Source organism: Sciurus vulgaris (genome assembly GCF_902686455.1).
Source record: "Sciurus vulgaris genome assembly, chromosome: 1".
Lineage (NCBI taxonomy): Eukaryota > Metazoa > Chordata > Mammalia > Rodentia > Sciuridae > Sciurus > Sciurus vulgaris.
Window position 1 is genome coordinate 33,012,045 of NC_136461.1, and position 21,851 is coordinate 33,033,895.

A 21,851-nucleotide genomic window follows, 5' to 3' on the forward strand; every position below is an offset into this window, starting at 1 on the left:
CCAGTTGAGGTGTAAGGGTTTAAATGGAGGAATTAACATGGCTGTGCATACTCCTCCCCCTCAACCCACCCTTCCCTGCCCCCAGAAGCAGAATAGGAACCACCACTGTGCCCAGGAGGCCTTGGCCTCCATGAAGAGATCAGACCCACTACTCTGCTACTAACATGAAGACCAGCGCAAGCCAGGGTGGAGACCAAATATCTCTGATTCTGAGCAAGCCAGATGGAAATATTGAAGATCATCTCTTTTCAAACTTTAATGTATACTCAAATCATCTGGGAATTTTGGTGAATGCAGTTTCTGTGTTAGCAGGTCTGGGGCAGGGCCTAGAATTTTGCATTTTTAAAAGCTCCCCCATCCTGCCGTTGCTACTGTCTACAGACCACTTTGAGCAGAGTGACCAGAGGCTTCTGTGGAGGTCACCTACAATGGAGGGGGAATGCCTAGATCCAGGGGAATGTGTTTATTTATGCATAAAATCCCAAAACCTATTAAAGTGTAAATACCCATCATCTGTCATGGTTGTGAAGCAGACAGTAATTTCTGACAAATTACACCTTCCAGGAGCATAACATGGCTGTTAAGCACTTGTGTTCTGAAGGTTGACCTTGTGTACTTATCTCTGAGGAGGTATGTGATCATAGGCAAATCATCTCTGCCCCTCAGTTTCCTCATCTTTATAATGGAAATAATAAGACTATTGTGAAGATGAACTGAGTCGATAGATTTTAGTTAGGTGCTTAGTAAATGTTGCCATTCTTGATGACAGTATGCCCTTCTATAATAGTTAACTTAGTAGACACACACCCAGGCTTATTTTACTTTTGGTGTTCATATATATACCTCCCATCTCTCTCCCACCAAAAGGCCTATGTCCTTTTTTTTTCAAATTCCTCTACCCTCCTGCCCACTCCCCCTCCCCCTGGCCCCTGGCCCCCAGGTGGTCTGGATGGGCCCCAGCAGGCAGGGACAGGGACAGGACGTGGGGCTGTATCTGACAGGAACCTGAGGGGCTGGCCCGGGAGGGGATTGGGGCCCAGCTTCCTGAAGGGAGGATGGGCTAGGCAGGCACACAGTGCCGGAGAAGATGCCCTCCTGGGCCCTCTTCATGGTCACCTCCTGCCTCCTCCTGGCCCCCCAAAACATGGCACAAGTCACCAGCCAAGGTGAGGTGTGTAGAGGGTGGAGATCACCTATGCCCAGCAAGAGGGACCCCTGGGAGGGGGTGCAGAGTCCTTGGAGAAGATGTAGGGTAAGAGGCTCCCACTGGTCCCCTGCTTGGAACCCAACTTACCAGCTGTTCCTCAGATGTCTCCTTGCTGGCCTCGGACTCAGAGCCCTTGAAACTGTTTCTCCCAAACATTTGAGGACCTCACTTGCTTCTGGGATGAGGAAGAGGCAGCACCCAATGGGACATACCAGCTGCTGTATGCCTACCCAGGGTAGGTGCTGGGTTGTACCTCACTCCCCATATTTCCATATTTTTGTCCCTGCGCTTGGCTCTGCTGAGTCCCACTCTAAGAGCTCCCCTGTTGTGATCCCTATTGGAGGATTACTCTAAATACATGTACTACTAAGTAGCCACTTAAGAACAGCCCAGATCAAGTCCCTGTATACTCCAAATCCCACCTGTCTCTAACAGTGAAAGAAAAATGGCAAGTAATGGAACAGATGTTGGGCATCCAGGACTGGGTCCTCAGGGCTGAGTATGGTGGTTGTGTAGGGAGATTTCTCCTATGCCACAGAGAGAAAGCCCCGGGCCTGCCCCCTGAGTTCCCAGAGTGTGCCCCCCTTTGGAAACTCGATACGTGTGCCAGTTTCCAGCCCAGGATGAAGTACGCCTCTTCTTTCCACTGCACCTCTGGGTGAAGAACATGTTCCTGAATCAGACTCTGACCCAGCGGGTACTCTTTGTGGACAGTGTGGGTAAGGGCATCTCTGTCTCCCTGCCCTCTCCATTTGTTGCCTGCAGCCCCAGCTCCTAGAATCAGACTTGCCTGCAGCCTTTCAAGACAATGTGAATGCCTCCTATTACCAGGCTCCCCAGAGGCATCTCAAGACCCTGTGACCATCCCTCCTGTTCCTGGCATCCAGAGCTAGATTTATCCTACAAATCATTTCACACCAAGGACATCCTGGTCACCTCATCAGCATATTCATTTACTCACTCATTCAACAGTTACAGAATACCTACTGTATGCAGGTACTATGCTAGATGATGAGGATACAGCATGAAAATAAGTTCCTGTTTTCAAGGAACACAGTCTAACAAACCAGTGCACTGCAGCGATGTCCCCATTCTCATGAGGAAAGCAAGACAGGATAAAGAGCCTTCCTACCCTGGCATCTCCCCAAAAAGAGTGACAGTCCGTGATCTTTTCGAACCCAGTGGCTACCCCCAATTTAGCATCCCTTTTCTGTAGTCCATGAGTTGAACCACAGAACATGGTATTCAAGTTCTGATGTGCCCCTGTCTTGTTCTCAGGCTTGCCAGCTCCCCCCAGTATCATCAAGGCTATGGGTGGGAGCCAGCCAGGAGAACTTCAGATCCTCTGGGAGGCCCCAACTCCTGAAATCAGTGATTTCCTGAGGCATGAACTCCGCTATGACCCCATGGATCCCAGGAACTCCAGTGGCCCCACAGTGATACAGCTACTCTCCACAGAAACCTGCTGCCCGACTCGGGTGGAGGCTGAACCCAGCCTCCACTCTGGACCAGGCTCCATGTGCTCAGTTCCATAGCACCCCCAACAGGATGGACCAGTGCAAACCTCCCGGACTGAAGAGTATTGTAACCTTCTGCTTCCCCTCCTACATCCTATCCTCTACCCCTCAGTTTTGACACAGCAAAGGACAGGCCATACTTTGAGGATGTTAGACTGGGTTCTTGGGAGTTAATATACACTCTTATTAACCCTCAGGAACCATATTTATTTAGGGATCTCCCACTTGAGTCATTCACACTGACAAAATTAAGGGCTGTCAAGCCTCTGTAGTAATGTGAATTTCCCTGAAAGTCCCTGAACCCAATGACCTGGCCCCCAGTCTGGTGTATATTTATCCAGTAAGGAGTTGAGCACTGCCCAGGGGTACACTAGGGCTTCCAATATAAGGGATAGAGGCTGTCTTGGATGAGAGGCAGGCCTAGATTCTGACACTGAGATTCTTCTCCCAAGGCTCCATCTCTGACAGTGATGGGTGGAAGCTGCCTCATCTCTGGCCTCCAGCCTGGCAACTCCTATCAGATCCCAGCTACGCAGCCAACCTGATGGGGTCTCCCTCCGGGGCTCCTGGGGCTCCTGGTCTTTACCTGTGACTGTGGACCTGCCCAGGGATGCAGGTGGGACAACAAAGAATGGGTAAATGGAGAGACCAATTTAAAAAAAAAGTTCTCTAGGGAGGCTTGGGCTGGATATGGAGACTCTGGGAACACATGGTCCTTCCTAATGACCTCAAACTAGCCATTGCACAGAAGGAACTATGGTCAGGGAGAGAAGAGAGAATAGGAGTAAATGTCCTATATTGTGTGTATAAAAGTGATCCAGATACTCTATACAGTAGGGGCACATGGCCCTGATAGGACTTACTTCTTGATTTTCAGTGGCAATTGGACTGCAATGCTTTACCTTGGACCTGAAGAATGTTACTTGTCAGTGGCAAGCAACAGGATTATACTAACTCCCAAGGCTTCTTCACCACAGTAGGAACACAATGCTGTCCCAGAGATAGGTAAGTTGAATCTGATGTCATGAGAAAAAGACACAAACCTGCAGAAAGAAGGAAGAGAGTACCTCTTGACCCTTTTCACTCTCCTACCTTGGCCCTTGCACTGAACAGCCTCCATGCTCTATTTCCCATCTTCCAGTGAGTGTTTTATCTTCTCAACATTTTTCCATTCTCACTGGGAATGCCTTGGTTTACATCAGCCTTTCAACATTACAACAACCTACAGTTTCATTCACTCCAATTATTCCCCATGCCGTGGACCTAGTGGCCTTTGTTAATGTCAACCATTGCATGATCTTTGTAAAACTCTTAACTTTGCATGGTCTTCCCCTACACAGGTTATATATTTCAATTTCCATGATTTGAGATCTAGTAAAGCCATACAAAACTTAGCCTGGCTTTCAAGGACTTCAACGAAACACTCACTGATCCTTAGTCCTCTCTGAATCTATTTCCGAGTTTTGTTAATTTTACATATAAATATCTTAGAATCTGTACACTTATCACTCCCATTGCCCTGGTCAACCCATCATCATCTCTCAATTGGGCTACTAAAAAGACCTAAAGACCTATTAATTAATCACCAAGTCATTCTTTCCATAGGAGCTGGACTGAACTTTCACAAGTGCAAAAATGGGGTGTAGTTCAGTGGTAGAGTATTTGCCTAGCATGTGCAATCCCCAGCACTAAAGAAAGAGAGAATAAGGAGGAGAGAGAGAAGGAAAAATGCAAAAATGAACAAAACATTCCCCAATATTAAAATCTTGGATAGTGGGCTAGGGATGTAGCTCAGTGGTAAAGCTCTCACCTAGCATGCAAAAGGCCCTGGGTTCCCTACCAAAAAAAAAAAATCCCTTGATAGCTTCCACTGATCTTAGAATATACTGAAGCCTTATAAAGTTCTAAAAGACCCAGCTCCTGCACATGCTTTCAGCTTCATCTTATCCTAGCCCTTTTGTGCTCTCTGTCCCAGAACTAGCCTTCTGCCGTTCCCTATGCTCCTTTACATCTGGATCTATGCATGTGCTGTTTATCCAACTCTTCCATCTTTACTTCTACTTATCCTTCAAAATTTCAGGGAACCCTCCTTAATTAGAGCTCTTCCTTATTAGACCCATATGCCTTCTTATGGTACCATGTTAGTCTCTCATGTATTCATCACAGTTACAATTTAATGTTTATACTTAATGTGATTATTCAGTTGATTTTAAAAAATTTATCTTAGAATTTCCAGCTGAGGAAAAGCTGATCTTGACTATACCTGACCCATGAGGGCAAAGTCAACCACCATTCTTACTCACCGTATAGTCTCTCCTACCACAGTGCCTAGTAGGGACTCAGTTAAAAATCGTTCAATGAATGCATAATGAAAAGGCCACTACTAACCGTTTTAATATATTCTTTGGTTTTTTTTCTATGCATTTATACATGAACATACATTTTTAATATAAACTGGATCACGTGTGTGTGTGTGTGTGTGTGTGTGTATACACACACTATATATATGGAGAGAGAGAGAGAGTGAGTTTGCTTTTTGTTTGATGTTTTTGTTTTTTGTGGTACTAGGGATCAAACCCAGGGCCTTGCACATGCTGGAAAGCACTCTACGACTGAGCTACACCCTCAGCCCCACATGGTTTGTTAACTCACATTTTTACTTAAATATATATCTTGGAGCTCATTACAAAATGAGTTAATTCATTCATTTCTAATAAATACACAGATTTCACATAATATAGAGGTGCCATGCAAGGATTAAAGGTTGACAAAACTGAAGTCATCATTCCTCTACCAAAACCTGCCCCTCCACTTTAATGTCCTCCATCCTACCATGCACTCTGTTTCCCAGGCCTGAAACACAGAAATTGCCCTGGACTTGCTGCATCCCAACACCCTCCAGGTCCAATCAGAAATAGTCTTGCTGCTCCTGCTCTTCAATATTTCTTGGATCATTCTTTCACTCTATCCCTGCTGCCAACCACCCTATATTCAGGCCCTGATCGCTTTGCCACATGAAAAACCACAACACTGTCCTAATGAATTTCTCTGTTTCTACTCTCTCCTCACAAATCCTTCCTGAAACTGCAGTTTAAGTGATCTTCCAAAAGGACAAAGGTAATCATGACACTTCCCTGTTTAAAATCCTTAAATGTCTCCAATAATCACTATAAGATTTAAGTTCCAGCTCCTTAGAGAGGCCACAAGGGCAGCCATGACATGTTCTCTGGTCGTACATTAATCATTTGCCACTAGGCCCTCTATTCTAAAATCATTCCAAACCACTTTGAAACTTGGAAACTTCTCCAAAGCATCACACTTTCTTATGTGTGCCTGGGATGCCCAATTATTCTCTTTGCTCAGCCTATTTATAGTTCAAGATTCAGTCTAAATAATGCCTTAGCTAGGAAGCATTCCCTGATCCTCCCAGTATGATAGATGCTCCCCCTTAATGATTCAGGCCAGTCTGTGCACATCCCAGAAAAATAGCATCTGTTGTTTCTCTGTCTCCCCCACTGAAGCGAGAGCTCCTTGACAATTATCCCTCTATGTACTCCTAGGCCTAGCACAATGCCTTGCACATGGGTATCAATTGTTTGTTGAATAAATGAATAAACATAAATACATAGAGTGATAAATAATTTCAGTGATATAAAGTCACTTGGGGAGTATAATCAAGAAGGAGCCATGATTCATTTGCTCAATAAACAATTATTATTGAGGAGATTATGTGTCAGGTACTGGGAACAGAGTGACAAATAAAATAGAAAGGTTCTTGGGCTGGGGATGTAGCTTGGTGGTAGAGTGCTTGCGGGAGGTGGGCGAGGTGCTAATTTAGACTGAGTGCTCAGGAAAGCTCACCAGGGAGGCTAACAGTTGAGCTGATATCTGCATAGCAAAAGGAATGAGTCCTGTCAAGACTTAGTGTCAGAGCAAAGCAGGGCAACGGGCAGAATGCAAAGGCAGAGCATTTGGCATATCTGTGGCACAGAAAGCAGGCCCATAGAGATGAAGGGTGCTAATCAGCATGAGTCAGAAGAGATGAGAATGGTGAGATAAGGAGGCATCAAATCATAAAGAGATAAGGAGCCACTGAAGGATTTTAAGCAGAAGAATAACCTGACTTAAATTTTTAAAATGTATGTTTCTCCATGGAATCATACTAAGAGTGAGACAAGGTCAGCAGTTAGAAATCTGCCTTCGTTCAGACAAGAGATGATGGTGGTTTCACCTTATGTGGCAGTGGTAAAGACCAAAATAAATAGATTCATGATATATTCTGGACATTATCAGAGCAATATTTTTTAAAACAAATTCTGGTAGCCATGTGAAGAACAATTGAAGGTAATGGTGAAAACAGTAGCAGAAAACCAGTTAGAAGATAGCTGTAATAAAGTAATAGGAAATAACCTGTAGGGGTAAGAGGGCTGCTGTATGAGAATACATTCAAAAATCTAAAGATGTTTCTTTCCAGAAAGATGAAGGCTCTGTAATCTTTGAAACAATCCTGTGAGGTAGGTATCAACCCACTTTATAAATAGAAGGAAACTAGGGCAGAAATAAATCAAATATTTTGCCTATCACTACACACTAGTAGGCCAGGACCTGAACTCGATAGACTATACTATTTTCATATATCATGCTAGCTCTTCCTGAAGAGGAAGAGTCTGGACCTCAAGACAGAGATAGAGGGAAAGCTCTGGAGAGCCATCCAAGGGAGAAGTTAGACTATAATCCATACAGGCCATCGTCCTGTACGATAGGGAGGATGGGGATTCGTTTCCGGGGCATGCCTGATTTAATGACTATATGGGGCTGGTTCTTAGGGACCCCATTTGGGAGAAGTGTGAAGAGGAGGAGGAAACAAATCCAGGATTACAGTCCCCTCAGTTCTCTCGCTGCCACTTCAAGTCACAAAATGACAGTGTTATTCACATCCTTGTAGAGGTGACCACAGACCAGGGTGCTGTTCACAGCTACCTGGGTTCTCCTTTTTGGATCCACCAAGCTGGTAAGGACTCTCTTTCCCATTCCTCCCACACAGTTCCCACCATCCCCCACTGAATCTGACCCTATGCCCATGATCCCCAACTCTGGCACTTCTGTCCCATGACCCTGTTAGCATGATGTCTCAGGGACAGAAGGGCTTAAACCAGTCCTGCTGAAATCCCTGTAGTGCTCATCCCCACTCCAAACCTGCTGTGGAGGGAGATCTCCAGTGGGCAGCTGGAATTGGAATGGCAGCACCCATCACCCTGGGCGGCCCAAGAGACCTGCTATCAGCTTCGATACACGGGAGAAGGCCATCAGGATTGGAAGGTATGATCAAGTGACAAATGCCTGCAGAGCATAATACAGTGTGTTCCTAGGGTTTATTACATCTCCTGTCAGAAGGACTATGTCCATGTATCCATATCTGGGCTTGAGTATCTTTTTTTTTTTTTCTGCGGGGGGAGGCAGGGATTGAACTCAGGGGCACTCAACCACTGAGCCACATCCCCAGTCCTTTTTTGTATCTTATATAGAGACAGGGTCTCTCACTGAGTTGCTTAGCACCTCACTTTTGCTGAGGCTGGCTTTGAACTCATGATCCTCCTGCCTCAGTCTCACAAGCCGCTGGAATTACAGGCATGCACCACCATGCCCAGCTTCAACTAGTAGTAATCTCTGTGGGTATGTGGCATGCCCAGTTACTACGTTTGGCTTCTGGGATATCAGTTTCCCCTGATTTCTTCCTACTTCTCTGATTGAACTTTCTCACTCTCCTTTACTGGCTCCTTTTTTCTTCTTTTCCACTCTTCCATAATAGGTTGTACCTCCTAGAGTTCCACCCTTGGCTCTTTTCTCCTCTAGATAAATATATATGTTCTCCTTAAGTGAATGCTTCGACCACATGGTTTTAATAGCTATACATTAACAATTAAACAATCCCAATTTTGCTGTATGGAAAGAAATTTTAAGAATTACGGGCAAAGTACCTATTTTGAAATCTGTTTCCTCACTGGTAAAATGGGGATATCTACCTTATAGAGTAAAATTAAGTATATAAATACATAGCAGAGTGCCTGACATATACAAAATGCTCATATACATTAGTTAAATATTGTCTGTTTTTATTCTCATTTAACACATGTACATACAACTTCTTATCAGACAGCTCTATCTAAACCCCTCAGTCTCAGATAGTTCGAACTCAATGTATTCAAAACTAAACTCATTTTTCTTCCTGAATGTATTTTGTTTTTGCTGAGGTATACTTTACATAAAATAAAGTGTACAAACTTTAAATGTACAATTAACCTTATATCTGTATACACCCATGTATTATTAACCAAGATCAAGATATAAATTACTTCCAGCACCCCAGAACCCTCCTTATGCCCCCTACAGTCCACCTTCCCATCAAAGGTAACCACTATCTTGAAGCAAGCATGGATTCCTTCCACTGTAGTTAAATTTTATAAAATAGAACCATCCAGAACTTCTTCTTCAAGCTTATTTCTCTTCTGTCTGACAACAGCACTCTTTCTTTCCCCTTGCCCCCTTTCCCCCTACTTATTAAACAAGTAAGTTGAATAGTGTACTAATACTCCTCAGCCCCTACTAGGACTGTCTTGGCCTTCTCTTTGTCCACCCAGCTTCCCACCTGTGCTTTCAACATACTGAACTATTCTGTGACCCCCAGTCAAGCAGCACGTTTCTTCGTGCTCCCGTGGTACGCCATACTAATGAACTGCTTTGATTATTTGGTTGTTTGGAAATCTCCATCACTAGCTATGTGAGAGATTGCTCTGTTTATCTTTTTCGACAGCGCCTAGTCCAATGTTTGGCATTTCCAAGCAGCTCATAAATGTTTGCTAAGTGATTAAGTCTCACTGCCTGTGCACACGATGCTTGTATCCCCAGCACCCAGCGCAAATCTGGCATCCTCTGCAGCATGAGTGGTACTGGTGCAGTTCGTGTGGCTGAGTATCTGAGTGTAGGTCTGAGCGGCCATGGCCCCACCACGAATAGTAATGAAAAAAACATGGCAGGGTCTTCGCACGTCGTGGTCAGTGTGAATGTATGCCGGGATTTCTGCGCAGGTGCTGGAGCCACCCCTTGGGGCCCGGGGAGGGACCCTGGAGCTGCGCCGCGATCTCGCTACCACTTACAGCTGCGCGCCAGGCTCAATGGCCCCACCTACCAAGGCCCCTGGAGCGCCTGGTCTGACCCAGCGAGGGTAGAAACCACCTCCGAGACCGGTGAGACCAGGCCGGGCAAGGACAAAGCCGGTCTGCGGCTGCGCGAGGGGCGGGGGCGCCGGTCGCGGGGCGGGGCCCTGAGCGCACCGGTCTGCGGCTGCGCGGATGTCCTGGTGCGTGCGGTACCCTGGGGTGGACCTGGGGTGGCCAGGGTTGGCTTGAGCGGCGGAGACACCGGCCGGCCTGGTGAGCCTGCGGGTGGGCCGAGGGTCGTCCGCGGTCTGACGGGTTTTGTCCCTAGCCTGGATCTCCTTGCTGACCGCTCTGCTCCTGTTGCTGGGCGTCAGCGCCCTCCTGGGCCTGCTGCTGCTGAGATGGCAGTTTCCCCGCGCTCTACAGGTCCCGCCCCCTCCAGCGGGTGAACGGAACCCCAACAAGGGCAGAGGTTTCTAAACAAGCATCCTGGGGTCATTCGATGACACTTGCTCTCTGGACCACTACACGCCTACTCCTATGGCTTCAGCCGCGTCCTGTGTCTCTGGCAATGACACTCTCTTAACATGCCCCACTCTGCCTTAGTTTCTCACAGCCCCCCTCCTGTCTGCTCCTCTCAGAGACAAGGCTGCTGCCCACCTTTGCTCGGGCATTAATGGTTCTCCCTCCCTACCCACACCCCCATACAAGGGCCATCAGGTCCGGTCATTCCACCTCCTAAATCTAGCTCAAACAGTGGCTCCCTTTTTCTAGCCCTACAGACACTCTCACTGAAACAGAGCCTCTTCATCCAATCTAGCTTCACACAGCACCAGAATAATCTTTTTAAAACGCACACATGAGCCTACTTTCCCCTCCTTAAATCTCTTCAGTAGCTCCCCAGGATAGAATCCAGAACATGTAAAATGACTCGCAAGGCTCTGCAAAATCTGTTCCCTGCCAGCACTTCCACCATCTTCTGCCCTGTGCATCAGCCTTGCCAAACTGTTGATTTCCTCCACAAGTGAGGCTGTCTTACTTGTCAGTGTCTTTGCACATCATGTCCCTTCTGCCTGGAATATCCTCCCTGGCTGACTAATACCCATTCATCTTTAAATAACTTTCTTCACCAGCTCTTAAAAACCTGTCCTGACCCTCCCTTATTGGCTGCTCTTTTGTGCCCCTATACAGTACCAATAGCATTTTACTGCACTTATTTATTTTTCTGTTTTTGAGTACTAGGGATTGAACCCAGGACCTTGTGTATACTAACCCATATGTTCTACTACTGAGCTATACCCCCATGTGTTAGCTGATTCGTATATTCTTTATAGCTTCCCCATTAGACCTTACTTGGTCATTTTTAAGCCTTAGCACTGTGCCTGCCAAGTAGCAGGCCCTTAAATAAATGTTAGTAATGAATGACTCACATGTGGAGGCTGAGGAGAAATGTTACTGGAAATTATAAACAAACGATGGAATCCATTCCACCTCAGCCCTTAACTAGTAATACTGGCTATTATTCTGAGGTTCTTAGCTCAGAAGTCAGCTTCTGCAGGCAGTGTGTTTTGATTGACCTCGGCTGGGTCAGGTGCCTCTTTTGGGGGCTTCCATCGTTAAACATGTCTCTCTCTAAACTTTTTGTATTTTTGTTTTTTGTGGTGCTGGGATTGAACCCAGGACTTGCACATGCTTGGCAAGTGCTCTCCCACTGAACTACACCCCCAGGCCCCTCCCCTGAACTTTTAATTCTACCTATGTGCACGAACAGTCTGGAAGATCGCTAGATGTGACAAAAAGTTTGCAGAGAAGAGGGAGGTGGTGCTTCTGAACTAGGCATTCTCAGTTCTTTTTCCCCAACCAAGTAAGTCAGTCCTCCACTCTTAGGGAGATGGAGGAAGTAGCGGAAGAGGCCGGAAATGTCCAGCTAAAGTCTTTCCACATGGAAATGTGAGGCTAAACAATCTGAAGAATAGGACTGGGGCTGTAGCTAAGTATCAAAGTTCTTGCTTAAGGAAGATTTTAAGTTTGAGCACAGCTAGCAACTTAGCAAGGCCCCTAAGCAACTAGCAAGACTCTGTCTCAAAATAAAAAAATAAATGGGGTGGGGTTGTGGCTTAGTGGTAGAGCATTTGCCTCACATGCGTGGGGCACTGGGTTTGAGCCTCAGTAACCACATAAATAAGCTAAGTAAAATAAAGGTATTACTCTACAACTAACAACAAAATTAAGTATACTAAATAATAAGGCTGGGGATGTGGTATCAGTGGTAAAGAACCCCTGGTTAATCCCTGGAATAAAATTCCAAAATACAAGGAATGAAGGAAGGGAGAATGGATGGATTTGCCTAGTGTGTGAGGCCCTCGGTTTGATCCCTAGCACCAAAACAAAACAAAAATGGATGGTCCCAACACAACCCATGCTCTTCCCAGATAGGACCACCCTCCGTAGGAATTTAGTAATAAGCTCCACTGGTTCAAATAATTTCTTGAGCACCCTATTATAGGCCAGACACTGGAGATTAGAGGAGTAAAAAAAATAAACTCTTCTCTTAGGAGCTTGTGCTCTAGTAGGGTAAGACAGACCAAAAAAATGTAACAATATAATAAATATGCAATAAGTCAAGTGCTGTAAAGAAAAATATAGCCGGAAATAGAGAGTGATGGCGAAAAGAGATGTTACAATTTTAAGGTAGTCAGGGATGATGTCTCTGTTAGGATATTCAGGGAGAAACCTAAATGAAGTGAGGAAATAAATTGTGTCCAGGGAGGAAGAAGGGCAGGTGCCCCAAGACAGGAAATGTTGAGAAAGCTCTGTGCTACACTTTGTCCACAGACCCTCCCTCTTCCACCTTCTCCCTTACTTTATAGCCTTAGCTATGCTCCTCTCTCCAAGGCTTAGCACCTCAGCCTCACTGCCTCCCCTTACTGCCCCCACTTCGGTGCTTTTCCTCTTCCCTCCCCAACTCACTCCAAGATTCATTCTCCTTCTCTTCCTTGTTCTCTAGGAGATGAGGCATGCCCTGTGGCCCTCACTTCAAGACCCTTCACCGGGTCCTAGGCCAGTACTTAGGGATGGTGTGGTTCTGAGTCCGGTGAGTGCATTCTTCTCCTTCCCCACCCCTCTCCCCATCACCAATGATCCTTGACCCCACAGTGTAATTGTTCAAGGTCCCCGCCAACAGTGTACCCCACCCCCAGGCACTGCCCCCAGCCCAATGCTCCTTTCCACACAATCCAGTCCCCCACACATACCATCTGCTCTAATCCAGCTCTTTTAACATCTCTCCAGCCCAAAGCCACAGTCCACAGATACTATGAAGAAGTGGAACCCAGCCTCCTTGAAATCTTACCTAAGTCCTCAGAGAGGATGCCTTGCCCTTGTGTTCCTCCCAAGCCCAGATGGACTACCGAGGATTGCAGCCCTTCCGGCCTGGGAAACCATGCCTCTGTCTACATGCCCCACCCATGGCTGATGTCAGGGTCTTGCTGCACTACTCACATTGCCAACATTCCTACTACACTAAGCTGCTGGCAGCAGCCCTGCAGGCTGGCTCCTCACTCCCAGTACTCTGGACAGATCTAGACCCCTCTGTGAACACTCTACTTTACCCTACCCTCCAACACCAACACCTCAGACCTCACTTCCATCCCCTCTGCCTGCCCACCTAGCTCAACTTCATAGCACTAATCTTTCCATACTGCTGCTATCAGATCTGGGCCTCTTTCTCCATAGCCAGGCTAATTTCTCTGACTTTCACCTTCTCTCTCCTCTTGAATGCCAAATTCCACCTCCCATTGACTCCAGAATACTTGTATTCATTCCCCTACTACCACTTTGCTAATGAAACTGCCCAAAGTTCACTTCAAATCTTCTAAGTATAAGAGCCCATAGAATCTTGTTAATCATCAATTTATTTGATCTGTGCCATTTGTCTTAGTTGACTAATTCTCCTTTAAATTCTTTCCTACCTTGGCTTCTATCCCACCTTCTCTCCTGATTTTGCTCTTGCCTCTCTGAGTATACTGTTAAAGGAGGAACTATGGAGCCAGGATAAACTGTGGAGCCAGACTTGAGTTCAGTTTCTGTCTTTCATACCTGTTAGCTGGTAGCCTTAGGCAAATAACTGAATGTCTTTGATCCTTAGTTTCCCCAACAATAAACAGATAATAACAGCACAAAGTCATGAAAAGAATTAGTGGGGTAATCTAAGTAAAACAAAGGCCTAGGATATAGGAAATGCTTAATATTCCCTTCTTCTGTATTCCAGAATTTCTTCTTTATTGCAGTCCTTCAAGATTCCATTCTTTGTTGTTTTTTCCTCTAGCAGTGCTGGGGATGGAATCTGGAACCTTGCTTTTGGCCAAGCAGCGACATCCCCAGCTCCAAGACTCCATTCTTAATCTCCTACCTGTGTGTTCTTATTGACCTTACTATATGCTGACAATCCCAAAGTTCTTAGCTCCAGTCCAGACTTCTGTAGTACCTGTGATGCTTTATGGAAGTAACTTACATGTCTGTCCCTGCTACTAGATTGGAGTTCCTTGGGGGGTGGGGGTGGGCAAGGACCATGATTTATTTGTCCTTTTACTCTAGCACCTAGAATATTACTGGTACATGATAGTAGACGTTCAATAAATGTTTTCTAAATGAATAAAATCTTCTGGATAATGTTACCTAACCTCATACCAACCCTTCATGCTCTAAAGCATTCATAGCATCAAAAGTGTGCTTAAGCCACTCTAGTTATGGATTCCCCTACCCATTCTAATTCTCAAACAAATGATTTTTGTTTGTTTGTTTGGGAGCTCCAAATATACCCCCTGTATTAGGTCAGGGCCTTGGCAGAAGCCCAGGTTACACTCAAATTGGGTAATTTGATGAGAGTTTAATAAAGGCATATTTACAAAGGTGAGGGCAAGATTTGGGAAAATCATCAAGGAACAGTGCAGTATCCCCAAGGCTAACAAGAAACAGAGAGCTAGCACCAATCTAAACATCAGGAGTAAGGAGAGGGAATGGTTACCAGACCTGAAAGAGTAACTATAAGAGAGGGCTGCCTGGCAGGAGTTATGGCCTTTGGTAGGGGCATGTAGTCCACCTCTGGGGATGTGGCCAGGAGGAAGCCAGGGGAATAAACCGTTCAAACTCATGCTCCTCCCACCCTAGCCTTGGGTCCTTAGAAGTAAGTCAGAACTTTTAACATGGCTGAGGGGATGAATTATGGGAGCAGATATGCTGTGTCATCCATTTGCCCCATTCAAACACACTCTTTCTCCACCCTGCTCTGTGCTCTGCAAGGCTGATTCATACAGCCTGTATCAGTGAGTTTTCCTGGGCTTTGGTTTGCTTGATTCCATCAATGGGATTGTGTCCCCTCCCCAAATTCATGTGTTAAAGTCTTAAGTACCTCAAATGTGACCTTATTTGGAAAATAGGGTTATTACATAAAAAATTAGTTAAGATGAGGTCCTAGCCCTAATCCAATATGAATGGTATTCTTATAAAAGGGAAATTTGGACATAGATCAACACAGGAAGAAAGCCAAGTGAAGATGAAGGCAGAGATCAGGGCAATACTTCTATAAGCTGAGGGACACAGATTGCTAGGAAACCCCAGAAACTAGGGGAGAGGAATAGAAGATTCTTCCTCACAACCCTCAGAAAGAACTAATCCTACTGACATTTTGATCTGTTACTTCTAGCCCCCAGAACTGTGAGACAGATGTTTCTCATTTAAGCCACCCAGTTTGTGATACTTTGTATGGCAGACCTAGCAAACTAATAGAGATCAGAGACTGGGCAAATGGATTGAATCCAGGGGTGCTTTACAGTAAGCTACATCACCAGTTCTTTTTATTTTTTTAATTTTGAAATAGGGTCTTACTAAGTTGCCAAGGCTGGCCTTGAACTTTTCAATCTTCCTGCCTCCACTTTCCAAGTCACTGGGATTACAGGTGTGCACCACCATGCTTGGCGCAACCCCTTTTACATAAATCTCCAGCACCACTTTTCTGGTCATATCCTCTCCAAAGTCACCAGTGATTTCTTTCTCCATGGTCAGAGTTGACCTCTACTGTTATCATTCAGTTTGACCACTTTCTATCACATTGCAATCCCTCTCACCGTGAGGTCCATGTCAATATAACCTCCTTATGACTTGACTTCTAAATGTACAGATTCCCTGAGGTTGTACTCTCATCCTTCTTCTCTTGTTATTCTCAGTCCAGAAGCTGCAAATTGTGGCCAGTTTTCCACCTCAGATATGTTTTGTTTGTTCCTTCCCTACACAGAAAGCCCCAGTGGCTTCACAGTACCTGGTAGAATAACACCCAAACTCCTTAGCTTAACACTTAAGCCTGACACTAGACTGCCTTTTCTAAGTTTTCTGGGGTTCAGGAACTCCCCACTTATAACCCTAAGACGCCAACTCCCTTGTTTCCAAAGGAATAGGAAATAGAAAAAAATGAATGCTTCAAAGTTGAAGATAATAACAATATTAAGTTTGGTCTAACAGCCACAGGTTTTTCTCTGTCATCGTCAGAGTTGATCTCAGGCTAATGATTGAAAACCTGACTTTCCAGCCTTTCCTAAAACTGTATTGCATTGTGGGATTACAGAGGTTACTCCAATACTTTGAATCCTGGCTCTACTACTTATTACTGGTTGTTTGCCTTTGCTCAAGTTTCTAAACCTCATTCTGACCCAGTTTCTTTTTCTGTGAAATGAAAATATTTGCCTTGTGGGTTTAAGGATTTAACTAAAAAATGAATATAACTGTTTAACATAGTAGTTAGAGATGGTCAATAAATGGTACCCATCATTTCAATTATTGCTGCTTCACCTCTGAGTGATGGCGTGAATTATAATGGCATAATTCATTCAAGTCATGATTAGAGCATTAGATTGAACTGGAGTCAGACTTGGATTCCTACCAACTTCTTTGAATAACCTTGGGCAAATTCCTTCCCTTGGCCTTGTTTCTTCATCTGTAAAATATGGATATGCAGTCCATAAGGAGGGTTGCACCAAGCATAGGTGAAACAGGATCTCTAATGTTCTTGACATCTCTAAAGCCCCAGAGTCTCCCATAGGGCAGTCTAACTTTATCTTCCAGACAGGCAGGCTTAAATCCTTATCCCTTTTCTTTTCTTTTCTTTTTTTAAAATATGTTTTAGTTGTCGATAGACCTTTATTTATGTATATGTGGTGCTGAGGATCCAACCCAGTGCCTCACACATGCTAGGCAAGCGCTCTCCACTGAGCCACAACCCCAACCCCTTATCCATTTTCTTGACTTTAAGAAATTCACTTCTCTTTCGGTCTCATTTTCCCTGTCTGTAAAACAAGAAGCAAAACAAAACAAACACACGTGTTACTTCCTTCCTGAGCAGGGTTCCTGGCTAGCGAATGTACCCTAACAAAGCGGTCTTCTTCCGGTCCCCACCCCTGCCTGTCGGCCACCCGCAGGCTCGCCTATTTCTGAACGGCTCAAGTGCTTCCGAGTCATTCCAGCGAGTTCTGCGAGTAAGTATAATAAATATGATCCTCATGCAGGCTTTTCGAGAAAACTTCCTCAGGATCTCAGACCCTCCAACACTCAGACCCGATCCGTGCTCGCGGCGGGTGAGGGGGTACACTGAAGAATGAATGGAAGCGACTAGCGAACGCGGAAGCAACATAGGCCCCCGCCCCATGCGCGTCACGCCTGCCCCTACTACTTTCAGACTTCTTCTCCCAGGGACCGGCTTCAGACTTCTTTCCCACCCTTCATTCAATCACGCTCCTTTGCTGCACTCTCGTGAGGACCTGTGACTTGTACCGGAAGGCCCGCCCCCTGTGCTGTAGAGGCCAATGGGCGAGGGCGACGGTTGCGACGGTTGGGTTTGAAGGAGCCAATGAGCGCTCGGAGCGGAGAGTTTAAGAGGTGCTGCTCAGAAGTGCAAAAGCCGGTCGGGGATTGGAACCTGCTCCGGAACGCACGGTGAGGGCAAGCTATGCCGAGTCGAGGGATTCGCCGGGGGGTGGGGGAGCTGCTAGGCCGGGAGGGGCTGCTACCGAGGGCGTCCTGATTGTGAGGCTGGCCGGGAACGAAGGAGTCCTGCGCCGTCCCCGAGCCTGGTCGCCTCTTTCCTTCCAGGGCTCACAGCGGGCACCAGCTCCCAGGACCCCTTCCAGGCGCTCCCATGGCGCAGTTCGTGTTCGAGAGCGACCTGCACTCCCTGCTTCAGCTGGACGCACCCATCCCCAATGCACCCCTCGCGCGCTGGCAGCGCAAAGCCAAAGAAGGAGCGGGGCCGGCCCCCTCGCCCATGCGGGCAGCCAACCGATCCCACAGCGCCGGCAGGACCCCAGGCCGAACTCCTGGTTAGGGGCATGTGTCGGGACGGTGGGAGAGAGGGAATGGTCCAGAGCAGGCTTCGTGTTCCCTCCAGGAACCTCATTAGACTGTATGACTTCTCTTTCCCCACCCCAGGCAAATCTAATTCCAAGGTTCAGACCACCCCTAGCAAACCTGGAGGTGACCGCTATATCCCTCATCGCAGTGCTTCCCAGATGGAGGTGGCTAGCTTCCTCCTGAGCAAGGAGAACCAGCCTGAAAACAGCCAGACGCCCACCAAAAAGGTATGTTTCTCAGAGAGGAGCAAGGCATGGGACCTGACTATGGTTTCTGGATCCCACCCTGTCTCACCTTCACTCTTATATGCTAGGAGCATCAGAAAGCCTGGGCTTTGAACTTGAACGGTTTCGATGTGGAGGAAGCCAAGATTCTTCGACTCAGTGGAAAACCACAGAATGCCCCAGAAGGTAAGACCTGAAGTTCTTGGTTTTTGGAGGTTGGTGTCAGTCCACTCCAGTGACTGAGGGAGATGCTGTTTGCTCTTCTCACCTAAGGCTGAGGGTGAGAGAGGTGTCAGTTTTCCCATGGTCTAGACCCACTCCATTGCCACAGGCTACCAGAACAGACTGAAAGTACTCTATAGCCAGAAGGCCACTCCTGGTTCCAGCCGGAAGACCTGCCGTTACATTCCTTCCCTGCCAGATCGGATCCTGGATGCTCCTGAAATCCGAAATGACTACTGTAAGTGCAGCTTTATCCTTGCCCATCGATAGAAAAAGAGGGCCTGGGACCAGACAAACAAGGAATCTCATACTTTTGCCTTTCTGCCTATGGTAGACCTAAACCTTGTGGATTGGAGCTCTGGAAACGTACTGGCTGTGGCACTGGACAACAGTGTATACTTGTGGAGTGCAAGTTCTGGTGACATTCTGCAGTTGTTGCAAATGGAGCAGCCTGGGGACTATGTATCCTCTGTGGCCTGGATTAAAGAAGGAAACTACCTGGCTGTGGGCACCAGCAGTGCTGAGGTGCAGGTGAGACTGGTACCTACACTGCAGCTCTATTGACATCAGACCCAGGGGACTTGTCTAACTAGAAGGCGTTTATGCCAAACCCCAATTTCTGATCTTAGTGGTCCTCTCTCTCCAGCTATGGGATGTACAACAGCAGAAACGACTTCGAAACATGACCAGTCACTCTGCCCGAGTGAGCTCCCTAAGTTGGAATAGCTATATCCTGTCCAGGTCAGTTATTTTTGCTAGACTGTGGCAAAAATCAGTCTTATTTCTGCTTACCTATGCCCCTGACTGAACTAAAGCAACTCTGACTTGCTTGCATTTGGGACTGCCATAGGACCTAAATTTCTTCTTCCTTCCCCCAGTGGCTCACGCTCTGGCCACATCCACCACCATGATGTTCGGGTAGCAGAACACCATGTGGCCACACTGAGTGGCCACAGCCAGGAAGTGTGTGGGCTGCGCTGGGCCCCAGATGGACGACATTTGGCTAGTGGTGGCAATGACAACTTGGTCAATGTGTGGCCTAGTGCTCCAGGAGAAGCTGGCTGGGTTCCCCTGCAAACATTCACCCAACATCAAGGTGCTGTTAAGGTGAGATAGGGGTTGGACTGGGTCTCTCCACTCCACAACTTTAACCTGGGGAATATTAAGGGGAGGTGGGATGTTGAGATTGGTCTGGGTTCATCTTGTCACCCCAATAGCTCTTGTTCAGCCCTAGTACTCACTGACCTTGCTTTTATCCCACCTAGGCTGTAGCATGGTGTCCCTGGCAGTCCAATATTCTAGCGACAGGAGGGGGCACCAGTGACCGACATATTCGCATATGGAATGTCTGCTCTGGAGCCTGTCTGAGTGCTGTGGATGCCCATTCCCAGGTAGTCGTTTACCTATTCTAGCCTCTCACTCCTGAAGTGTTACTCTGTGTGGTCTGCCTGGGCAACCATGTCTACTCCAATGTCTTCACCAACTCTATACTTTATTGATTTCCAGACTTCCAACTCAGTATTCACAGGTTCCATTTTCAGCAGTCTGACTTAGCTATATGTCCTCTAACCACTGCTACCTCCTTAATGTCCCACCTTCCTGAAATGTGTTCCTTCTCTTACATTGCTTCAGAATGACAGAACCTTCTCAGAAGCTTGAAAAGTCTACTGGAATTTTTTATACTCACCAGTCTATTCATTTTACCTCAGAATTCATTCACATCTGTCCCTTCCACTTTGCTTCATCATACTTCCCCAGGAAAGGCACAAAAATGGCTTCCTCACTGGTCTCCAAGCATTTTGTTTTCTTTTTGCCATACTAGGGATTGAACCCAAAAGAGCTTTACTACTGAACTATGTGCTTAGCCCTTTTTTATTTTGAGACAGGGTCTCAATAAGTTGAGGAGGCTGGCCTTGAACTTGTGATCCTCTTGCTTCAGCCTCCTGTGCACCACCATGCCTGCCTCTAAGCATTCATCTCCTCCAATTTGGCCTCTACTCTCTGATCAGAGTGGTCTTTACTGTCCTCCTCAAACCTATACCGGCTTCCCATCACCTACAGCATATAATCCAAATCCATTAAGATATTTGAGGCTCTTGAGAGTAGGCCTCCATGCAGCCACTCCAGCTTCCTCTCCTACCATTCCCCCGACATGTAGCCTTCACTCTAGAAATGGACTCTAGAGCCAGATGGCTACCAACTTGTATGCAATTTATCAAACTTCTTTATTTTCTGTAAAATGGATAATGTCTCTCAAAGGGTTAAGGACTGTGACCATTTAAGTGAGTCTGTAATACCTAGCAGGGTCCTGATGCTAGAATGGACACAGTTCTGATTCAAATATCCCTGGCTGTATGTCATGCCTACACCAGCTTCTCCCTACAGGTGTGCTCCATCCTCTGGTCTCCCCACTATAAGGAGCTTATCTCGGGCCATGGCTTTGCCCAGAATCAGCTGGTTATTTGGAAGTACCCAACCATGGCCAAGGTGGCTGAGCTCAAAGGTAGGTGGCAAAGTGAAAGAAGACAGAGACAAAAGGCCACATATTTGTATGACTGCATGTATGTGAAACATCCAGATTAGGTAAATGCAGAGAGACAGATTAATGGTTGCTTGGAGCTAAGGGGACAGGGAAATGGGAGTGATGAAAATGTGTGAGAATTAAATAGTTGTAATGGTTGCACAACTTTGAATGCACTAAAAACCACTGAGTTGTACTGAATTCACTTAATTTTACGGTGTATTACATTTCAAGGGGGCTGTCAAAATTAGAGGACTGTGTGTGTCTATGTTCACATGCATTACTCTTAATTTGCCCTAGGTCACACAGCACGGGTCCTGAGTCTGACCATGAGTCCAGATGGGGCCACAGTGGCCTCAGCAGCAGCAGATGAAACCCTGCGGCTGTGGCGCTGCTTTGAGTTGGACCCTGCACGACGACGAGAACGGGAGAAGGCCAGTGCAGCTAAAAGCAGCCTCATCCACCAAGGCATCCGTTAATGACAAACCAACCCATCACCTCAGTTTTTTTTTTTTTTTTTTATTTTTCTAATAAAGTCACATCTCTCTTTCTTCTCTTTGCAATACCTATGTCCCAGCAGCCTTCCCAGGGGCTCCCCTCTCCTAG

The 21,851-nt window shown here is 46.4% G+C and overlaps 2 protein-coding genes across 4 annotated transcripts; both read left to right on the top strand.

The window, feature by feature from the left end:
* Positions 1-1,087: 1,087 nt before the first annotated feature.
* Positions 1,088-17,425, top strand: MPL (MPL proto-oncogene, thrombopoietin receptor; the record flags this gene model as incomplete). Its single annotated transcript, XM_079117865.1, is given in 25 exon segments — positions 1,088-1,166; positions 1,309-1,346; positions 1,348-1,442; positions 1,746-1,749; positions 1,751-1,798; positions 1,800-1,926; positions 2,486-2,685; positions 2,687-2,743; positions 2,746-2,791; positions 3,193-3,248; positions 3,250-3,340; positions 3,602-3,660; positions 3,662-3,729; positions 7,551-7,735; positions 7,901-8,043; positions 9,810-9,852; positions 9,855-9,968; positions 10,210-10,307; positions 12,889-12,924; positions 12,926-12,947; positions 12,950-12,975; positions 13,173-13,254; positions 13,257-13,318; positions 13,321-13,344; positions 13,347-17,425. Coding segments are annotated over 25 exon segments (1,923 nt in total). The 3' UTR covers positions 13,467-17,425.
* Positions 9,936-21,795, top strand: CDC20 (cell division cycle 20). Of its 3 annotated transcripts, XM_079117875.1 has the most exons (14): positions 10,064-10,081; positions 10,210-10,307; positions 12,889-12,975; positions 17,438-17,864; positions 18,021-18,247; positions 18,357-18,505; positions 18,592-18,688; positions 18,834-18,962; positions 19,059-19,255; positions 19,371-19,465; positions 19,603-19,831; positions 19,990-20,115; positions 21,110-21,227; positions 21,546-21,795. In XM_079117875.1, exons 4-14 carry the CDS (start codon positions 17,779-17,781, stop codon positions 21,722-21,724), a joined length of 1,632 nt encoding a protein of 543 aa, XP_078974001.1. In that variant the 5' UTR covers positions 10,064-10,081; positions 10,210-10,307; positions 12,889-12,975; positions 17,438-17,778; the 3' UTR covers positions 21,725-21,795. The 3 variants fall into 3 exon arrangements, with proteins under 3 accessions (XP_078974002.1, XP_078974001.1, XP_078974000.1); XM_079117876.1 differs by lacking the exon at positions 10,210-10,307 and having other exon boundaries at positions 9,936-10,085; positions 12,892-12,975; XM_079117874.1 differs by lacking the exon at positions 10,064-10,081 and having other exon boundaries at positions 10,177-10,307.
* Positions 21,796-21,851: the final 56 nt, after the last annotated feature.